Source organism: Nansenia antarctica (genome assembly GCF_963989245.1).
Source record: "Nansenia antarctica genome assembly, chromosome: 9".
In the NCBI taxonomy this organism is placed as follows: domain Eukaryota; kingdom Metazoa; phylum Chordata; class Actinopteri; order Argentiniformes; family Microstomatidae; genus Nansenia; species Nansenia antarctica.
In genome coordinates this window covers 20,943,436-20,964,672 of record NC_137679.1, presented here as the reverse complement: position 1 = coordinate 20,964,672, position 21,237 = coordinate 20,943,436, and the positions used below count along the sequence as shown (strand labels likewise).

The 21,237-nt window shown below is 45.4% G+C and overlaps 1 protein-coding gene across 1 annotated transcript in view; it reads left to right on the top strand.

The window, feature by feature from the left end:
* Positions 1-409: 409 nt before the first annotated feature.
* tln2b (talin 2b) overlaps positions 410-21,237 on the top strand; it is a gene marked incomplete at both ends in the record, with an annotated part of 60,167 nt that continues 39,339 nt past the window's right edge. The window contains 19 exons of the mRNA XM_080539325.1: positions 410-545; positions 857-954; positions 1,194-1,323; positions 2,022-2,174; positions 2,733-2,875; positions 10,079-10,206; positions 10,619-10,682; positions 10,848-10,952; positions 12,433-12,588; positions 13,805-13,906; positions 14,014-14,090; positions 15,733-15,916; positions 16,251-16,364; positions 16,868-16,976; positions 17,770-17,978; positions 18,325-18,423; positions 18,760-18,927; positions 19,248-19,542; positions 20,685-20,851. Of these exons, the coding sequence (XP_080395451.1) occupies positions 410-545; positions 857-954; positions 1,194-1,323; positions 2,022-2,174; positions 2,733-2,875; positions 10,079-10,206; positions 10,619-10,682; positions 10,848-10,952; positions 12,433-12,588; positions 13,805-13,906; positions 14,014-14,090; positions 15,733-15,916; positions 16,251-16,364; positions 16,868-16,976; positions 17,770-17,978; positions 18,325-18,423; positions 18,760-18,927; positions 19,248-19,542; positions 20,685-20,851 (2,637 nt within the window). The remainder of the gene's footprint in view (positions 546-856; positions 955-1,193; positions 1,324-2,021; positions 2,175-2,732; positions 2,876-10,078; positions 10,207-10,618; positions 10,683-10,847; positions 10,953-12,432; positions 12,589-13,804; positions 13,907-14,013; positions 14,091-15,732; positions 15,917-16,250; positions 16,365-16,867; positions 16,977-17,769; positions 17,979-18,324; positions 18,424-18,759; positions 18,928-19,247; positions 19,543-20,684; positions 20,852-21,237) is intronic.

Below are 21,237 nucleotides of genomic sequence, written 5' to 3'. Positions count from 1 at the left end.
CACTAGACCCCTATAAAGCAGCTGTCTGTTGCTTGTATAAAAATCCACCTGAGGACAAACCTTACTAGTCAGTGTTTGTATGCTGCTTAGACTTCAGATGCATCCCCGCAGAATTGTGCTATTCCTCCAGCTCTTTTTTCCAAGCATTATTTTCACAGTTCAATGTGAGTTAAGCTATTTAGGGGGGAAATCTTTATCTTTAACCGTGGTCAGATCTGTCCAAGATCAGGTCTTTATTTCCGTTATGACTTCGTTATGACTTATTCCGTTATAACCACATCAATGGTGCAAGTCACTAATATGTTATTCAAATGTCTCAGATTCATCTAGAGGGGCTGTGTCTGAACCGATTTGTTTGTTTGGGCTTTTACAGGTGTAGGTTGGTGACGCCAATACACCGCCAGTCAAGATGGTGGCCCTGTCACTGAAGATCTGTGTCCGGCAGTGCAACGTGGTGAAGACCATGCAGTTTGAGCCCTGCACACCTGTGTACGATGCCTGCAGGATCATTAGAGAGAGGGTCCCAGAGGCCCAGACTGGCCAAGGTGAGGGGAGGCTTTAAGACATGCCCGGAGCTACTGTACTCAACAATGATTACTGCTCTTGGCACATTGAAATGGATCGTTAATCTGAATATAAATTAGATTAGAGGGGACATCCTTTGCATCATAAACAGTACAACCTTGATGACATGCCGAAGATTAAACGAGATTCTATCATTTATTTTGACACAATGTTTTTTTCTCATTTACAATATCTCCACATGGACATCTAGCCTCATGCTTGTACTATACACTTACCTCCTGCCATTTAAACTGTCATTTATGTATGTTTGTTGTATATCGCTCTGTTTCAGCCTCAGATTACGGCCTCTTTCTCTCTGATGACGATCCCAGAAAAGGAATCTGGCTGGAATCTGGGAGGACTCTGGATTACTACATGCTCCGGAACGGGGTAAATAAAGCCCAATACACACAGGGCGAGGCCCAATCCGACCTCTAGTGATCTATCTGGGCCATGCCTCACACCACCTCACTGTTAACAAGTCTGGTGAAATATTTGCCCTAGGTATTATTCTCCAGAAACAGATTTGTCCAGTCTGTGTTTTCCTCCCAGTGGATGTCAAAGTCAATCTATCTGCTCCTGTATCTGTTTCACCTCTTGCCCCATCTCTCTCTCGTGTGTTTTCTCAGGATGTCTTAGAATACAAGAAGAAACAGCGTCCCCAGAAGATCAAAATGCTGGACGGAGCAGTGAAAACCATCATGGTGGACGACTCTAAAACTGTGGGAGAGCTGCTGGTCACCATATGCAGCAGAATAGGCGAGTGGAATTCGTCTCTTTGCTAAAGCTAACATGAATCTTGTCACCCCATCCGCCAGCCTTGCATTATTAATCCCCTTCCTTATTTTTAGCTCACTCTTACAGTATAGGAGTGGGCTGCAATATGAATGCACACTTCCCCTATAGCATTCAGGAACAAGGCAAGGAAGGAACAGCCATAGTCAAGGTTTCTGGAATAGATTGTTGATTGATGGCTTAAAAAGGCTTATTATATTCGGTTGAAAGATTGTTTGTTTTACGATGAAGCCGGAGGCAGTGCTGCTGTCCTTTGCCGTCCCTGAGGTGTTGCCTCAGCCATATATTTCAATTACGCTGGGCTGCACCCAAGCTCAATTGGGTATGGAAAAGAGAGACGTCTGGCAGATCTCTTTATTGGCCCGTGTTTGTTTAGAGGGGTTTCTGCTTGGCTTCCCCCTCTTCTGACTTCTCACTTGAGTTTGTTTTCTGGCTGCTCGCCAGTTCCCCCCAACTGGTGTTCCTGGGCAGAGACAGAGAGAGAGAGAGAGAGAGAGATAGAGAGAGAGAGAGAGAGAGAGAGAGAGAGAGAGAGAGAGAGAGAGAGAGAGAGAGAGAGAGAGAGAGAGAGAGAGAGAGATAGAGAGAGAGGGCGTTGGCATTTGTTTGTGATGCTGCTCCCTCTCCTGATTGTTAACTGGCTCGCCGGCTGTCCGTTTCAGGAATCACCAACTATGAGGAGTACTCACTCATCCAGGAGCTGGTGGAGGAGAAGAAGGAGGACGGGATGGGCACCCTGAAGAAGGACAGGACTCTGTTGCGAGACGAGAGGAAGATGGAGAAGCTCAAAGCCAAACTCCACACCGACGACGACTGTGAGTTTTCTTCCAAAAGCACACACACACACACACACACACACACACACACACACACACACACACACACACACACACACACAAGTGTTGTGAAGTTTGTTCCATAGTTCCGTCACACCATATCTCTCAGTGATAAATGAGCCCCAACGCTATCTCATTTGAACATGTGCTTTATCACGCCAGTCAAATTTTTCATAGCACTATATCAATGTTTAATGAAATTAACACAGTTATCTTAGGCCCAAGGGACGGCAATTACATTTTGTACTATAAATCATCCTCCAACCATCACAAAATCTAGCCTTATTCTCACCACAAAGTAATGGAAGTGATTGCCTTCGTGTTCTTTCAAACAAAAACTTCAGTTGGCCAAGATTAGTTTAGTAGATTGTAGGCCAGAAGGTTTTTTTTTGTCTGCCTGTCCATCTGTGTCTGTCTGTCGTTGTGTCTGTCTGCCTGCTTTATTCACTACACACTGAACCACAGTAACAAACGTACACGATATGCCTCTTGTTTTGTTGTGTTTACAGTACATGTGTCTATATTGCGTGTTCACAGTGAACTGGCTGGACCACAGCAGGACATTTCGAGAGCAGGGGGTGGAGGAGAGTGAGATGCTGCTGCTCAGGCGCAAGTTCTTCTACTCGGACCAGAACGTGGACTCGCGTGACCCGGTCCAGCTCAACCTCCTCTATGTCCAGGTTAGCCAAGGACTCACCCACACACACATGCACGCATGCACATTCAACCTCCTCTATGTCCAGGTTAGCCAAGCGCTCACCCACACACACATGCACGCATGCACATTCAACCTCCTCTATGTCCAGGTCAGCCTACACACACACACACACACACACACAAACATTTACACTGTGTCCCGTTGGTCAGCTCAGTACTTGTCTCCCACACACTGCCCATTAGTCTCAGAGGGCCTCTGATAAAGAGCTGAGATGATTATACAGTTGGCTACAGACTGTTCCTTACACTGTGCTGCCCAGGGTGTTCCTAATTGGGGGTTTTAGCGATTGTGCTTTCATTTCTTTTATTGTATTACAGTTTTTTACGATTGCTAACTCACCATGTTCAATACTGAAACCACAGTTTCACAACTCTTCATACAGTCAGCAGAGCAGAAACCCATGACTGTGACTCTTTCTCTGTGATTTGTGCATTGCTTTCATACAGAATGCATTCAATGACTACGTTCTCCAAATGCCATAACACTTCTCTCATTCAAACTCCCCCACTTGCAAAATACAATGTATTTGCAACACATTTTTTCATTGCTAACATACTGTGTTCAAAACTCTGAAGAACACATTCAAAACTGAATTATTTGGTGCAATTTTGCAGTAATCATATTCCTATCATATATGACAGAAAGCTCGCAATAAACTGTTTTTTTTGCACAGTGTTTGAGTGTGCAGATGCTGTTATTTTGCACTCTATTGATACTCTTCAGTTCCAGAACCTCAGCAAAGTCTGATAACGGATGAGCGGTGGTATTTTCACTATTTGCAGTAATCATAATGAAATGTCTAGAAAATATTACAGTAGCAGAATATGTACAATGAAATTAAATAGACTAGATGCATTGCCAGGGAAGACATTAGATGTGACCAGATGCAGACCAGAGGGTGGACCAAAACCCTCAGGAGTGAGACATTTTTGGTGTGATTGCTATTGTATTGTAGCCCTGGAATTTCTGTTTTTCTTTTTTATTTGAACTTTGCATCTTCCACTTTATTTTTCACTTTTCATTTTACACAAGTAAATGTAGTGTACTTTGAAGTAAATGTACCGTAACTTACTTTCTGCAAAGTTACTGAAAAATAAGGATAAAACATAGAATATAAAGGATAGAAGCAAAAGATAGAATAAAGGATAGAAGCAAATTGTGGCGTTTCTAATTCATTCTTGTTGCCTAATACTTTACAGTTTTACAGTCAACTATTCTGTCTATGAATACTATAAATCAAACCATTATTATAATGAAATATTCATTCTTGTGAAAATCATTCAAACTATGTAATGCTCCCTGTTGTTAATGTTTTGTAAGTCAGAATGTCATGAATGACAGTGTATGCTTCTGAGTGAACATTGTTGACAGTGTGTGGTTGAACGAGCTTCTTTTGAGACATGAATGAAGTCATTGGCCAAGATGAGTGTTACGAATGCAGACTGTATGAAGAGTTGTGAAACTGTGGTTTCAGTATTGAACATGGTGAGTTAGCAATCGTAAAAAACTGTAATATATATTAATACAATATATATATATTATTATATTTCTTTTATTTCTGTCATTTGGTGGGTAAAGAACATGGACTGTTCTTTTGTGATTTAAATATAGAGTCCACAACTTATGTCTTTCTTCTTGGGAGAACTACTGTTGTGTGTGTTTGTGGACATTGCACATGTAAAACTGTGCCTGTAAAATGTCGAACCCAGTGAATGAAGTGTTACGGTGTAGAATCGGTCAACTGTTGTTTCTCCCTCTGTCCGTTATTGAGGAGACACCATCATACAGTAGTTGCGATGCCCACTGCTGTCCAGCACACAGCAAAAGAGCTGTACTACACTAGGCTGTGTGATTCTCTGCTCTGGCCTGCTTTGGCCCGCTCTCCGCAACTTGGCCTGTAGCTTCAGAGACATCAGCACAAGGACGACTGTCTCTGCCAAGACTGGGCCAAAGTCTGTGTGTGTGTGTGTGTGTGTGTGTGTGTGTGTGTGTGTGTGTGTGTGTGTGTGTGTGTGTGTGTGTGCGTGCGTGCGTGTGTGTGTGTGTGTGTGTGTGTGTGTGTGTGTGTGTGCGTGCGGCCCATGCTGGTTGTGCCAGTGCTGCTGCACAGTGTGGATGGATTCGGAGAGAGGGCTGATGACACCCTGTGATCCCCCGGAGTGGTCAGCTGAGCCTGCGCTACACCAAAGAGACTTTGCTCACTGCACGCCTCAGTGCATCATCCCCATTAGCTTCCCTCGCCTCGAGGTGGGTAGGAGAGCTCCCCACTGACACCACCTGGGCTCAAAGAGCGGGTCACACACACACACACACACACACACACACACATACAGTCATATGAAAAAAGTATTAGATGAAATATTGAGTTCTTTTTTAAGAAATATGGACATATCAGTATTTGATCTTCTTTCAAACAGTATCTATAGATAAAGGTGATGTAATCGAACCAAAAACAGTGGAAGTGTAACTTTTATCACTCCAAAAATGAACAAAGATGCTAATTCCTACTGAGGAAAAAGTAAGGACACCCTATGCCCTAATACCTAATATTGCCGCCTTTGGCTGGAATAAATTCAATTAGACATTCCCTATAACTGTCTACCATGAACAGCCCGTTTCAAATCACCCCACAGCATCTCACTAGGATTAAGATCCGGGCTTTGACATGGCCATTCCAGAACTCTCCATTTCTTTCTTTTGAGCCATTCCTTGGTGGATTTACCGGAATGTTTTGGGTCATTATCATGTTGCATGGTCCACATCCGCTTCAGCTTAAATTTTTGGACAGATGGTCTCACATTTTCCATCCTCTGATACAATAAAGAATTCATAGTGGATTCTATGATGGTGAACTGGCTAGGCTTGTAATCCTGTCCATTGCATTTTTGGAGTTCTGTGTGTGGAATGATATCAGATTTGTCCTTTTTTATCTGCTTTTTTGTGTTGTGCCAATGCAAACAAAAGAAATATACATGTGAATACCGAAGCATTTGTAATTGCAACAATTTGTAGTGCATTATCTGACAGTGCAGGGGTGCCAATATTTTTGGCCATGACTGTACATGCTGGACACACATACATACACAGAACCACACACACACTCACACATACCCACGCTCACACTCACACGCTCACACTCACATCTATAGTTAACTCCTTCCTTTTAAGCCAGGCTGGCTGGCTGGGACCTAGAGTCCATAAATACAGTACATCCATAGTTAACTCTTATCTCTCTCCTTTTGATACTCTCTATCCCTCACTTTGACTCTTCCCTAATTTATCTCTCTTTCTTGCCTCACTTTTTACACCCTCTCAGTCCTATGAAGACTCAAAGACATAATCACACACACACACACACATGCACACACACACTCTGGCACTCATTGTAGTGCTCCATCATACACCCCCTACTTTCACAAACACAAGCCCATATTTTTCTCGTAAAAATAACATTTCCTCCCTCTCATGTTCCCCCTGCATCTCTCTACCTTCCCTATTCCCTATTCTCTCTCTCTTCTATCCCCCCCTCCCACACACACACGCACACAGGCAGAATACAGAGAGTCTCCGCCACATGGCTGTGCCCCAGACTCCAATGACACATTTGTCACAATATTAAAGAGGCATCACAGGGCAGAAGAAGACAGAGAGCATTCTTAGAACATACCCCAGGCCCACGTTATCTCTGTGACTCCTTCCATGAGCCACTACAGCGCTGCCTTCAAAGGCGTCTCTGGGGCATGAGCACACACACACACACACACACACACACACACGCACACACACACACACACACGCACACTGTCAACGTCTCCCTTCTAGTAGGACGGGCATCTCTCTCTGAAAAGTCCTCATTCACCAATCAGCCGTTACCTTAGGAAACTCAGTTAGTAGGTTAATGTGTGTGTGTGTGTGTGTGTGTGTGTGTGTGTGTGTGTGTGTGTAAATGATGAAATCATCTTTGGCATTGCTTAGGGAGAACCTCCTGGTGATGAGCGCGAAATGTTTTATTAATGATGTGCAGTTTCCATGATCTCATCCCGCCACGACCCCCACCCCGCTATACGCACACAGTGGGGGGTATTTTGCCAGATTCAGCACTCCTAAACACAGCAGAACAGACATGGCCGTCGCGTGAAGTCCCCATGGCAACAGCTTTTCCATGTGCTCATGTGCTTTTACCTATGACTGGGTTGTGTCCCTTTTTTTGTTTTAATATATCTCTGGGGGTTGAATTTCCGTATTGTTTGTGTACTAAATGTCATACAAACAACCAATGCAGTCTCTGTAGGATCTCTTGTGTTTTACTGTTGGATGAGATACATTTATTGGTTGTTATTGACTTGCCTATTGATTTATCGGTGAGCTGGTTGATCGATTGTGGAGGACCTGTATGCATTAGTTCAGTTTTCCCCTTGCTCAGCGTTTTGTTTTGAATGTCTATGCTGTCCTCCTAGGTTAATGGTCCAACCCAGGGAGCAGTGAGCTGGTCTGTTTCAGTACTACAGTATGTCCCCCAGGCAGTGTCAGGACCTCCTTTTGAATTTCCACCTCTAGTCCAGCCCAGTCCTCTACTGAGTGATTGACCTTGGACTCTTCAACATTTTCAAAATCACATCAGGATAAGCTAATATAAAGCTATTTTGCAGTTTTTCTGTTTAGGAAGCAGTCTAATTTACAAGCGGCCAACTAGTGGTCGTTGTGTGTAAATAGCAGCTTGAGGATTGTAAAGAGGCTCTTATAATAGGTAAAAAAGGCTATACATATGTGCACCATACTGAAGGGGTGCGGTTCTGCTCCTGGTCCTGGTTCTGGTTAGAGGAGATTGCCTATGTCTCAGTACAAAGTGGCGCTTAGCTTGCAGCTGATGTAATGGGACATTAGAATGAACTGAGCGGGGACTGTACTCTGAGGCTAAAAGCACTGATGGAGGCTTTCTCACTGTCAAGCCTCTCAGCATTGTAAGCCATAAATCATGCAGCAGAGGAAGAGAGAGAGAGAGAGAGAGAGAGAGAGAGAGAGAGAGAGAGAGAGAGAGAGAGAGAGAGAGAGAGAGAGAGAGAGAGAGAGAGACTGCTATTTTAAAGGTGTCTAGCAGTGCTGTTTTCCTCTTCTGTGAGCTACCTACACTGTTTTCGGAACCGTGGAGAGCCTTTTGAAGCAAGGCTTTGATGGAGGAGAATGAAATAGAACGGTTGTCCAGTCACAGAAACATTGCCAGTGAATGGAGCCAAATGTACATCTATTCTGTACATCTAATGTACATCTATGTCTCTTGTATATAGTTCATTAATTACATTTTGCGGATGCCTCAGCCATGCTGATGCAAGATTCTACGAAACTGGCATGTTTTATGTCAATGTCTGTGAGACTATGCTAGTGTTATGACAAAGGCTCTTGGATTTGAAATGATTCCAAATTATAATAATAATGACATTAGCTTCCCTCGCCTTGAGGTGGAGAGGAGAGCTCCCCACTGACACCTGGGCTCAAAGAGCTGGTCACACACACATAATATTATACAGTCGTGAAAAAATTATTACATGAAATATTTAGTTCTTTTTTCTCTCTCTTGTATATAGTTCATTAATTACATTTTGCGGATGCCGTGCTGATGCAAGATTCTACGGAACTGGCGTGTTTTATCTCAATATCGCCGTCTGTGAGACTATGCTAGTGTTATGACAAGTTAGTTAGTCCTCTTCACCCCGTTGAGGGGCATAGGGCGTCCACCAGAGCTCTCCATCTCACTCTCTTTTGGGCCTGGGCCTTTGTTTCTTGCCAGCTCACCCCGATGTTCTTCAGGTCTTGGAGTGTGGAACGTCTCCAGGTGTTTTTCGGCCTTCCAACTTTCCTCTTCCCCTGCGGGTTGTAGTCCAAGGCCTGTCTAGTGATGTTGTTGGAGTCCTTCCTAAGGGTGTGCCCTATCCAGCTCCACTTTCTCCTTTTGATGGTGGTAGCTATGCTGTCCTGGTTTGTTATTCTCCACAGCTCTTCATTTGTGATTCTGATGGGCCACCACAGTTTGAGGATGTACCGCAGGCATTTGTTGACAAACACCTGGATCTTGCTTGTGAGGCCCTCGGTGGTCCTCCACGTTTCAGAGCCGTAGAGCAGGACAGTCTTTACATTGGTATTGAAGATCCGTAGCTTTGTGTTGTTGGAGAGTTGCTTGGACAGCCAGATGGGCCTGAGTATATTGAAGGCTACTTGTGCTTTGCTGATGCGTGCTACTATGTCCCTGTCTGCTCCTCCATCCCTGCTGATGTTGCTCCCTAGGTATGTGAAGTGCTCCACGTCCTCTATAGCCTCTCCCCTGAGTGTGATTGGGTCATGTGTTTTCTGGTTTAGCTTCATGGTCTTAGTTTTCCCGATGTTGATCCTGAGTCCAAGCTGGTCACTGTTAGTCTGTAGCCTATCTGTCTTCTGTTGCAAGTGTGTGTGGTTTTCGGAGAGTAGTGCAAGGTCGTCTGCGAAATCTAGGTCCTCGAGCTGGGTGAACAGGGTGTTATGACAAAGGCTCTTGGATTTGAAATGATAACAAATGGCTTGAATTGCTCCAGACTACTCTCATTTGGCTCCTCTGCGTATATGAATCTTTTTCAAAATGTTTGCGCAATTGCTCCTTCTCCTGCTTTACATCATGCACTTAGTAGGCACTCTCCTCTGAAGCAAACTTCAAAACAGCCGATGCAGCATTAGGCTGCTCTGATATGTAGCTTGAATGCGGTGTAATTCTCACTTCTTCTTCTTCTTCTTCAGGGTTCCCGCGCTGGTCTTAAAAAGCCTTAATGTCTGAAATCCCGCAATCCAATTCATAAGGCCTAAAAAGGTCTCCCATTTCAGTCATTCAGACTAAAAATTGGGTGCTAGGTCTTAAAAATGAGATCCTGCAAGGAAATCAGTCCGACCACATCTATTTACGCGGAAATTAATCAAGCCGGAACCCAAAAAATGCCAATTCGCTTCCTTTTTTGTCTGTATGGCAGTGAAATCCCTAATTTCATCACCTCGAGGATGACAAAATCATCAAAGCTATCATATGGTGTCGCGAATAGGTCTAAAATGATATTCAAAGAGGTCTAAAAAAGGTCTTAAATTTGACTTGAAGTTGAAACTTGTAGGAACCCTGTTCTTCTTTTCTCTCTCTTTCTCTCTCCTCTAGGCCAGAGATGACATACTGAACGGCTCACACCCCGTTTCGTTTGATAAAGCCTGCGAGTTTTCCGGAATTCAGGCTCAGATCCAGTTTGGACCCCATGCGGAGCACAAACACAAGCCCGGATTCCTGGAGTAAGCCGCCCTCATCTGATAGCTACAACTACATTTCCTCCTCCGTTCCTCTAGCATTCTCAACATTGCACATTCTCTCTCTCTCACTCTCTCTGTCTCCCATCAGGGGGAGGCACACATGTTTGATACCATTCCTCATTCCATTCCATGCATTGAGCCCCTGAGTCCCCCATGATTTTCGACCTCCACCAGCCTCCCCTGGCCTCCATCCACATCTTGTCGTCTTATAGTTGTTCAGGACAGTGTATCTTTTTTTGGGGAGGGTGGGATTCTTGGTTGAGTGGAGTACTTAGGAGCGTTGTTACGAATGGCGAGAATGATCTTGTGTAAAAGTACAGTATGCTAATGGGGGAGGAAATAAATGCCTGTACATCATATGTGTAAACATGAACGATTTGATTTATTTCCATAGCCTGAAGGAGTTTTTACCCAAAGAGTATATCAAGCAGAGAGGTTCAGAGAAGAAAATATTCCAGGTACGTACAGTGCAGTGTTTCAAAACATTTTATAATAGTTTTTGAACATAATGCACATGTAAAGCTGTTTAGGCCTCCTTTATGGCTCCTTCATTGCATCTCCTTAAATGTGAAATTTTCTGATGTTATGAAGATCAAGTTCCTGTAATTCTTTCTGACCCACAGGATCACAAAAACTGTGGAGAAATGACAGAAATTGAGGCAAAAGTGAAATATGTGAAACTTGCAAGGTCCCTTCCAACATATGGGGTGTCCTTCTTCCTGGTTAAGGTAAGATATAATTAAGAGAGAGAGAGAGAGGTGTGTGTACTGTACTCCAACAGACAGTCAACTGAATGTTTCCCTAGGTAAATACAGCTGACTATTAAGATTAGCCTTAAGGTTTGTGTGTGTGTGTGTGTGTGTGTGTGTGTGTGTGTGTGCGTGTGCGTGTGCGTGTGCGTGTGCGTGTGTGTGCGTGCGCGTGTGTGTGCGCGTGTGTTTGTGTGTAAAGAGGAAGAAAGAACGAGAGAGAGGGAATAGGGAATTTTAAGAGACTAAATAATTAATTCCACAACCACTCTCTCGCATAACAGTGAAGCTAAAAACACAGATATATAACAAGTATTGCACACTAAGGCAGTTTATTGCAACCTTCCATTTGTTATCTGTCACTCTTAAACCATCTCAGGACTACCAGAACAAGCTTTCCTGTACCGCACGGTATCTAAGGCTCTTTGATATGAGTTTTTCAGACAGCGATGTGAGTCTTTGACCAATAAAAGCAGTCTGACGCGAATTCAACTTGCGCTGTCAATTCCAGAGCCCAAGCAGATGTTTCAAAACCTACACCCAAGGTTAAAGATTCCCGATCAAATCTCTAAACACGGCACACCAGCATTTCAGATAAGAAAAATCTGACTTCCTTACTGGAATACAATGTGGACCCACACTACAACACTTTAGTAATACAGTCAAAGACAATGAACGTTTCGGAATAGCTTTCCTATACATAGCCATTGTGATAATCAAGATAATGCTATCTGTCCTTGGATGAAAAGCATTGTGCAATCTGCTCTAAAACTTGAAACACCTTTGTTCCTATCCGAGCTATACTTTTTGACCCTGAGATGAAAACAATAGCCCGGAGACATGCAAGGTATTTTTTTCGCCTCCCCCGTCTCCCCCTTAACCGCTAATTTAGTGTAGCGTTCTGAGCTCCTGGAGAAAAGCCAAGAGTAGGCTCTGAAGTGAGGCGTAATGGATTTTCCGTGGGCAGAGAGAGAGAGAGAGAGAGAGAGAGAGAGAGAGAGAGAGAGAGAGAGAGAGAGAGAGAGAGAGAACAACTGCCTTGCCCTCCACCAGAGAGAACAGGACATCAGGAGAGATGGCAGGCAGGAAAGGAGGCCAGGAGAGTGTGAGCTGGTTGGAAGCGCCATTCTGATACACTGACAATCTCCGTGAGCACCGCAGGCCTTGGGAGAGGGCCTGAGAGGGCCTGGGAGACAGGGGCCTGTTCAGCAGAACAGCAGGGAGGGACAGTTAAACAAGCCTGAACTCTGCAGGGTCACTCCCCCATCTGCCCTCTTCCTCCAGTGGGGCTTCTGACTCAGGACATGCTCACAGAGAGCATGTGTGCTCCAGCAACATTTTCGCAGCACGAAATGTTTTCCTTTCCATGAATGTAGAGATGCCTCCAGCGATATCATCTGTGTAGGTGTCGGGAACACCTATAAAAAATATTGTCTTGTTTTTTTCTCTCGTCCGCTAGGAAAAGATGAAAAGCAAGAATAAGCTGGTCGTACGGCTGCTGGGGATAACCAAAGAGTCGGTGATGAGGGTGGAGGAGAAGACGAAGGACGTGGTCCAGGAGTGGCCCCTGACCACCGTGAAGAGATGGGCCGCTTCACCCAAGAGCTTCACCCTGGTACGACTCCACGCTAATCCCACATACAACAGATCAATAATAATAATAATAATAATAATAATGCATTTTATTTGTATTGCACTTTTCATTCAAAAGAATCTAAGTGTGCTACAGAGTGCTACAGAGAGAAAAACAACAACCCTAAAAACATAACAAGTTCAAAACAAAACAACCTAAAAAACATAATAAGATAAAAACGTAGTAAAAAAACACAAAATAAATCACAAGAATGAACACAGGTTCAACAGTCAAAGGCCTTTCTGAATAAAAAGGTTTTTAGGCCTGTCTTAAGAGTCCAGGCTCTGTACTGCCCTTAGCTGGCCAGGAAGGCTGTTCCACAGGCGCGGCACAGCCGAGCAGAAGGCTCGGCCCCCATGGTGCGGAGCCTGGTATTGGGGACATGTCATAATCAATACTTGTATTATGCCTTAATTTCACACCGCATCTACTTTAATTCTGTCTTTAGCATCTCCCATTACCAGCTCCATAAATGATTGTGAGTTGTTATTGTCGCTGTTGCCATCCCAATCCCCAATATCTGGTGTTTTCTTTCTCAGTATGCAGCTCTGTTGTTGCATGTCTCAGACTATGTTTATAATAGATTTCAGAGAAAGAATGTGAAGCATTCGGAGATGTTTTATTCATTCGAGTGCCTTCTCCATTTTCTGTCGAGGTTGTTGTCAACAATGGCTTTCGTTTTTCTGCTTATCTTTCCTTATTAACCAAGACTACGCTCAGTTGGCTGAATACAAGTGTTTAAAGATGAATAAGGACTGCACATTTTAAAGATACTCAATGGTACTTTTTGCAACATTGATTTGAATGAAATATTACACTCCTATCTCTCCCTTCAGAAGCCTTTGAAGTGCAAGTTATAGAAAAAGAGCACGCCTCATATTTGATCAGCTCTTTGAAGAATGTGCACGTGCAGTGGAAGGAAGTCAAGTTTTCCTTTTCATTAGGAGACTAGGAATGGTTGGTTTAGGGTGTTGTCGGTGTTGTTCATTCAAAGCTTCTTTCTCAACATCTCATTATTTTCCTGTGTGAGGATGGAAAGAAACATTGTGGGTCATGGTTACAAAGCTCCCTTCCCTACACGCACACATACACACACACACACACACACACAAACACTTCTTCAGAGGCACTTGTGACAGTACATGTTGATGTTGATATGTGGTTCACCTCTGCAGTTTTTTGCCTTCATCTCCTGCAGGATTTTGGGGAGTACCAAGAGAGCTACTATTCTGTTCAGACAACAGAGGGGGAGCAGATCTCTCAGCTCATTGCGGGATATATAGACATCATCCTCAAGAAGGCAAGTTGAAGGCCAATCAGAAATGACCAAACCAGAAATGACAACTTGCATAGCCAATGCAATGATACGTTATTTACGTGGCTCCTTTTGTCTCTCCTTTTCCACAGAAGCAAAGTAAGGATCGTTTTGGCTTAGAGGGGGATGAGGAATCCACCATGCTGGAGGAATCAGTCTCTCCTAAGAAGTAAGGATGGCTCACGTCATGTACTATACGTGCAGTACATGTAGAAATCGAAATAGGAGGACACGCTCATTATAATCCACGGAATGGAAGGAGGACTTTCTTATTCCGTTCCATGTATTACAATGATCCCGTCCTCCGATTTCTACCTCCACCAGCATCCACTGACCATATTGGACTATTACGGCACTACTGCCTAGTTATTACTCATGTGAGAGTAAACCTAGGTTTAATTGTGCATACAGCATAATTACATTTGCCTGCGCTGCACAATTCCCCTGAGAAGAATAAAACAAAAGGAGTTTAGGCATTCAAGGAAAAAACAACCTCATGCATTTCTTGAAAATGTACAGTATCTCTATGAGCCTGCTTACTCTCTGAAACTACAGTATATGCCAGATGAACTACTGTTGAAGTGGTCTCTTGCATTCACTCACATTTCTTCAAAACCCTGCTAAAGAAAAGATGGCAGTACAGATATATTTTGGGGTGTTTCTCTATCTAAGATATTGTGTTCTTGGAAGCCGTATTTGGCGTATTTCATCTCCGTTGCCTGCTGTTTCTCTTGGCTTGGCCTTGCTGCTTCAATCCTAGTGCCACTCTAATACAGATGGACACTTATCCTGTCACGCAGAGCTCTGAGACGGTGAGATGACACTGGAAACCTGCGTGTCTCTCGTAACGAAGCCCGCCCTGTGGTAGCCAATGACAGGGCGTCATATCTCAGACGTCTGTGTGCTAATTGACTGCGAATTGTTTCTCAGCACAAAAACATAATTGCTACCTCTCATAATAAGCAGTTAATTACCCAATATTGATTTTGGCATCTGGTTTTTACAGGACTAGGAAACTAGCTACCATGACAAGTTCATCAAGACTAGCTCAAGGAAGGAATGGACCTATCGCTAAGCCACGCCCCCTTTGAAAACTCTGACAAACAAACAACGCTTCGCTGATAGTGACTGACTGACCGACCGTGACTGAATGACATGCAATGACTTACAATGGCGGGAGTTGGCGAATTTCTGATTTCCTGATTTACCACAGCAAGTAATAGACATGTTTTTTAAAGATGACAAGAATATTTCGTCTAGGAGCTTTTCACCATCAGCTGATAGCTGTCAATCTAGAGGGGGAGTGGTTGGGGGTGGGGTTAACCAGCTATTGTTACCGCCCATTACCTGCCTGTGTGAAGGTGTGAAAAAGTCCAACATCTTTGAAGGCCATTTTCTCAGGATTTAGTTTTCAGGGTTAACAAGTTTCAAATACTCATGTCGTCTTCAATTTTTCCCCAATTTCTATGTATGACACGTCATTTGAAAGCTTACAATCTGTAGTTTAAGCATATGTAAAAAACAGAAAAATTACTTTGCCCCCTCCATGATCATTCCACCAGATCGCGTCGAGTTGTTTGTCCGAGTTTTCTGCCTGTCGTGACTTTTGCTGTGATATGATTGGACAATTTCTATTTTGGGGCGTGGCTTAGCGATAGGTCCATTACCCAATATTGATTTTGGCATCTGGTTTTTACAGGACTAGGAAACTAGCTATCATGACAATGGGGACAAAAAGGGAATTGTTTTCCGACTGTAAATACTGCCCCCAATTCTTGAACCCTGACCTACGTCTGCCGATCCCTCTCCAGGTCCACCATTCTGCAGCAGCAGTTCAACCGCGTGGGCCGGGTGGAGCACGGCTCTGTGGCGCTGCCAGGTATCATCCGCTCAGGGTCCATCGGCGGCCCAGACACCTTCAACATGGGCACCATGCCCTGCGCCCAGCAGCAGATCACCACAGGGCAGATGCACAGAGGACACATGCCCCCGCTGGTGAGTGTGCCCGCTGGCATCCATCACCAATGTCACACAGTGAAAGCAGGGTGTAGTGCCACAGATCAAATTTCAGAACCCTCCTTTCATGACTAGATATGTGCATTCTACCACCCAGTATCCTTACATTTTCAAAATCATTTCAGGATAAGCTAGTATAAAGCTGTTTTGCAGTTTTTCCGTGTAGGAGGCAGGCTAAAAAAAGAAGCGCCCTCTAGTGATCTCTGTGTCTAAATAGCAGATTTACATTCTCTTTGATCCCCAAGGCGGCTCTACTAGTAGGTAAAATAGGCACGGCTGTTGTAGTGTTAAAGCTGTCTGTGTGTGTTGTCAGAGCTTGGCCCAGCAGGCTCTGATGGGGACCATCAACACCAGTATGCATGCGGTGCAGCAGGCCCAGGCCGACCTGGGAGAGGTAGATAACCTGCCACCTCTGGGCCACGACATGGTGAGTTCCCTCGATTTTAATTCCCCTTCACACACACCACACACACACCACACACACACCAAATGACAAATGTTTCAACTCACTCAGCACATGCCCAACAATCTGCTCTGTTATAGCCTCCATAGTATTCCCTCCTGGTTAGTCAAGATGAATTCGCCCCCCCAAAAAAACGTTTTGTGTTTTTCTTTTTTTTTACACATCTGTGTGAATGTAATTCTCCTAAAAAAGATGCACATATGGCATTTCTCCTTCCGAGACGATATGCTTAGCTAAGCGAAGGGGACTAAGAGGCGCTTATTTTATTTTGGAGTCCATCTGAACTCGTAGTGTTTTCACATGTAATTACTGTAGGTGGTGGAAATTGACTGTACAGCTCAAGTGGAAGCTAGCGACTAGTCCTTTCCGAAGCTGTGAGGGATTTAATCCCTGACAATCGAGTTTATATGAGCTGAGAATCTCCTACTGTGATGAAAGGTGTTTCATCCTTCTTCTCCCTCTGAAAGGCGTCCAGGGTTTGGGTTCAGAACAAAGTGGACGAATCCAAACACGAAATCCACTCTCAAGTCGATGCCATCACCGCTGGAACAGCATCTGTGGTCAATCTTACAGCAGGTGAGTGCCCAGGGAGATCACGCTTCTCAACCCTTATTTCTCGACAGCAGTTTTTAGTTCTCGCTACTCAAATCCTTCTTCATAAGAAGCTGCGACTCACTATCGAAACTCAAGCTCCAAGGGAAATTGCCGTCGTGAAAAGAAAAACATGTTTACCTTCCAGAGGAAAAAAGTGCAATCAATACACCCTTTTTTCCAAACCCACAGAAATGGGGGAGGGGAGGCGGTGTGTTCTCTTTAAATAATACAACATTTCCCATTATCCTAATAAATATTTCCATTGATGAAGAAATCCTGAGTATGTTGTCCTGCAGCTGAACTGTCTGGCAGCGGCTCCCTGCTCTCCCTGCTGGCTGGAGTGGTGCCACGCGCTCCCCTGCCAGCCCTTTCGCTGGGTTTTAATCTCGCCCAGCCATCTGTTGGGTGGCACTGAGATTCCCTCTTACCATCCATCCAGGAGAAACTTTTACTCGTCCTGAAATGAGAATCACCCTCTCCTTCTCCATGCGTGTCTCTACAGCACCGAGTCTAATGGGTTTCCATTATGATGATGATGATGACGATGATGATGATCATGACACTGATGTGTCTATTTGCGGAAGACAGATCTATGGGGGTTGGACTGAACGAGAGACTATTGCGCTATAGTCTCTTTTAACAAGGGTTTAACAATGGGTTTCTGTTTCTCTTTCTCTCTCTCTCTCTGTGGTACAGTATTAATACATCTCTCTCTCTATGTGTGTGTGTGTGTGTGTGTGTGTGTGTGTATGTGTGTGTCAACCTTCTCCTCCAGGCGACCCCACAGACACAGACTACACGGCGGTGGGCTGCGCCATCACCACCATCTCCTCCAACCTGACGGAGATGTCCCGGGGCGTGAAGCTGCTGGCGGCGCTGATGGAGGACGAGGTGGGCAGCGGACAGAACCTGATGGGCGCGGCCCGGACCCTGGCGGGGGCCGTCTCGGACCTGCTGACGTCCGTGGAGCCTGCGGCCGGAGAGGTGAGAGAGGCCAGAGGGGGGGTCCCATAGTCTGCCTGCACCGCCACCCACCTATCAGATCTCACATCTGTTCCGTTCTCCGTACAATAATCACATCCCAGCATCCCATCAGCCCCTGCATGCATACACAGTATTCCTCCTATTGATCATGTCACATTGTAGCTCTGTAAACAGGAAGGTGTGGTAGTGTGTGTTTGGAGAAAATTGTGGAAGGAGGACTGACAGATTGTGTTTTTAAGTACACAGCAGTTTTTTTCTGCTGTCCAGACCACGTCCAGCCCGGTTGCTGTGATTGGCCTGTGGCCGTGAGTGCATTGTTGTGACTGTGATGATGTCATCCCCACAGCCCAGACAGACGGTGCTGACCGCGGCAGGAAGCATAGGGCAGGCCAGCGGGGACCTGCTGCGTCACATGGGGGAGGGCGAGACCGACCAGCGGTTCCAGGTCGGAGTCGCTTAATCACTGTTGCCAACGGTTACCGCTGCCAAACAGGAAGACACACACGTTCTCAGAAAAAAAAGCAGAAAAAAAAGCAGCACAGCACTGATGTAACACTATATGCGTTTATTTTCATTCAGCCATTGTTATTGTCAGCCTAGGTTGACAAATAGTTGACAGATGTCTACTCCCACACATACGATACAGCTGTGTAGCTACACTTTATTTATACAGTTGAAAAATCACACACTATAGTAAAAACATGGCAGTTATTTAATTCCTCCCAATCCCAGGTGCTGCTCTCTGTCTCTCATTGAAGGAGCTGTGATGACTGTGTTGCAGGACATTCTGATGAGCCTGGCCAAAGCGGTGGCCAACGCAGCTGCCATGCTGGTCCTGAAGGCCAAGAACGTGGCCCAGGTGGCCGAGGACACGGTGCTGCAGAACCGAGTGATAGCCGCCGCCACCCAATGCGCCCTGTCCACCTCCCAGCTGGTGGCGTGCACCAAGGTACCGTACCGCTGCTCCGTTCCCCCAGATGTGAGGCAGAGGCCGATAAGAGCTGATAAGAAAAAACATCATCACACCGCTTATCGTAAACGCCTCTGTGTTTTACCCTCCCTCCGACTGTCTTAACACAGACCTTTACATATTTAGCCTAATTTGACGGAAACAGTACACGATTAGTTCTATCTTTATGATGGAACAACAGCCGCCCGCCCCCCCCCATCCCCCCCCCGGTCCCACAGCCGATTTGTAAAACAGGTTGCGATGTCGAGCGTGCCCGTGTTGTGACCCAGCATGGCGATTTACCCCCATGTCGCGTACAGGTGGTGAGCCCCACCATCAGCTCCCCGGTGTGCCAGGAGCAGCTGGTGGAGGCAGGGAGGCTGGTGGAGCGCTCGGTGGACTGCTGCGTGAAGGCCTGCCTGTCGGCCACGGACGAGGGGGAGCTGCTGAAGCAGGTGAGCGGGGCGGCCGGCACGGTGAGCCAGGCCCTGGGCGACCTGCTGCAGCACGTCCGACACTACGCCAGCTGCGGAGAGCCCATCGGACGCTACGACCAGGCCACCGACACCATCATGACGGTCACGGAGAGTATCTTCACCTCCATGGGGGACGCCGGTGAGAAGAGAGAGGGGAGGAGGGAGGGGAGGAGGGGAGGAGAGGGGGGGGAGGGGATCGGTTGTGAAGATTGAATAGATTGATGTCGCCCTGTGTTTTCATGACCGCCGGCCGACTTTGGTATCCGTCGGTTTGAGTCGTAAACCTTGCTGGTTATTGTCCGAGGACTTAGGAAGCAAAAGAGTTATCGCTCAAGTCGGTAGAAGGTGCGGACTCCGTTTCTTGTCTTTGAGTCACTTGAGGCTTTCAGCGGGGGTTTGTTCCCCTGTATTTTGACTGAGTGGGACACTAAGATGTTGTCAGGTTTATGGTTTGTATTACCAGAACCTTCAAAACTCTGTTGTCGAAACATTTTCAAAGCCTGAAGTATTTGTTACGGTTTTGGCCGTGAATCTAAAGAATTTTCAAACCCCCAGCCAATCCTCAAGGGCTTGTAGGAAACATGTCATCGAAAACCACTACAGAGCTTCAAATCTGGTCTCAATCACGTTCAGCGAAGCTTTGAAACTTAAAAGAAAACACATGACCTGGGCTTTTTTTTCTGCAGGGGTGAACGTTCTAACCTGTATATCAGCATCCGGGGAGGGAAAAAAAAACATTGTATTAGATCATTCGAGAATCATTTACAATGAAATCTATCTATCTTTCTCTGTTTCCCAAGGCTGTAGGCTGTAAAATAGCCTGAATGTCATGCCTTTGTTATTCTTTTCATCTGAGGTATTTCGAGCTGTAGGTGGTTGGTGGTTGTTTGATTTTAAAAAACTGTCCTGTACCTTCTATACGCTATACAGCACAAAGCACTATACAGGTATCAAACTTTTACAGAAGATTTTGGGAGAGAGTTAAAAAATAACGAGTCTCTCGAAACATTGAGCCGATGTGGCTCTTAGCCAGTGAGGAGAATACAGAAGAGGTGTAACACCAGGAGGTGATATGAAACCGTGAGCTGCAGCGGGATCCGATGAGAATGAAGAAATGAGTCATCTACACAGTAGGTGGGACAGTATTGATGGATCTCTCTTTCTCTCTCTCTCTTCTCTCTCTCTCTCTCTCTCTCTCTCTCTCTCTCTCTCTCTCTCTCTCTCTCTCTCTCTCTCTCTCTCTCTCTCTCTCTCTCTCTCTCTCTCTCTCTCTCTCTGTAGGCGAGATGGTGAGACAGGCCCGGGTCCTAGCCCAGGCCACCTCTGACCTGGTCAACGCTATGAGGTCAGACGCCGAGGCGGACATTGACGTGGACAACTCGAAGAAGCTACTCGCCGCAGCCAAACTACTGGCCGACGCCACAGCCAGGATGGTCGAGGCCGCTAAGGTGCCTGGGAGAAGCGGCGCACTGCGCCTCTCTTTTTTAGTTTGAGGGAAAAATGACTGGATATCATTAGTGTATGTCATTAGTGTCAGGAAATCAGGATTTTGGTATTCATACGGCAGGCCCCACAGCCTTCTCTCTAGAGCTGAAATAATTGGAGGGCAGCATCAGTGGTTCTTAATAACCCCGCAACAGTATAGACAAGTATAAATGAGCAGGATATTATTGATGTGAAAAGCCCAGGCAAGTGAAACGATACTTATGGCTTGTTAGATGCTTCTGATCTGTGACACATTAATCACGACATCTCTGCCATTCTAAGGAGGAAATGAGGGATTTTGCTCTGACGGTTTCCTTGGAAACAGTCAAAAGGCATACAGTGGTTAATG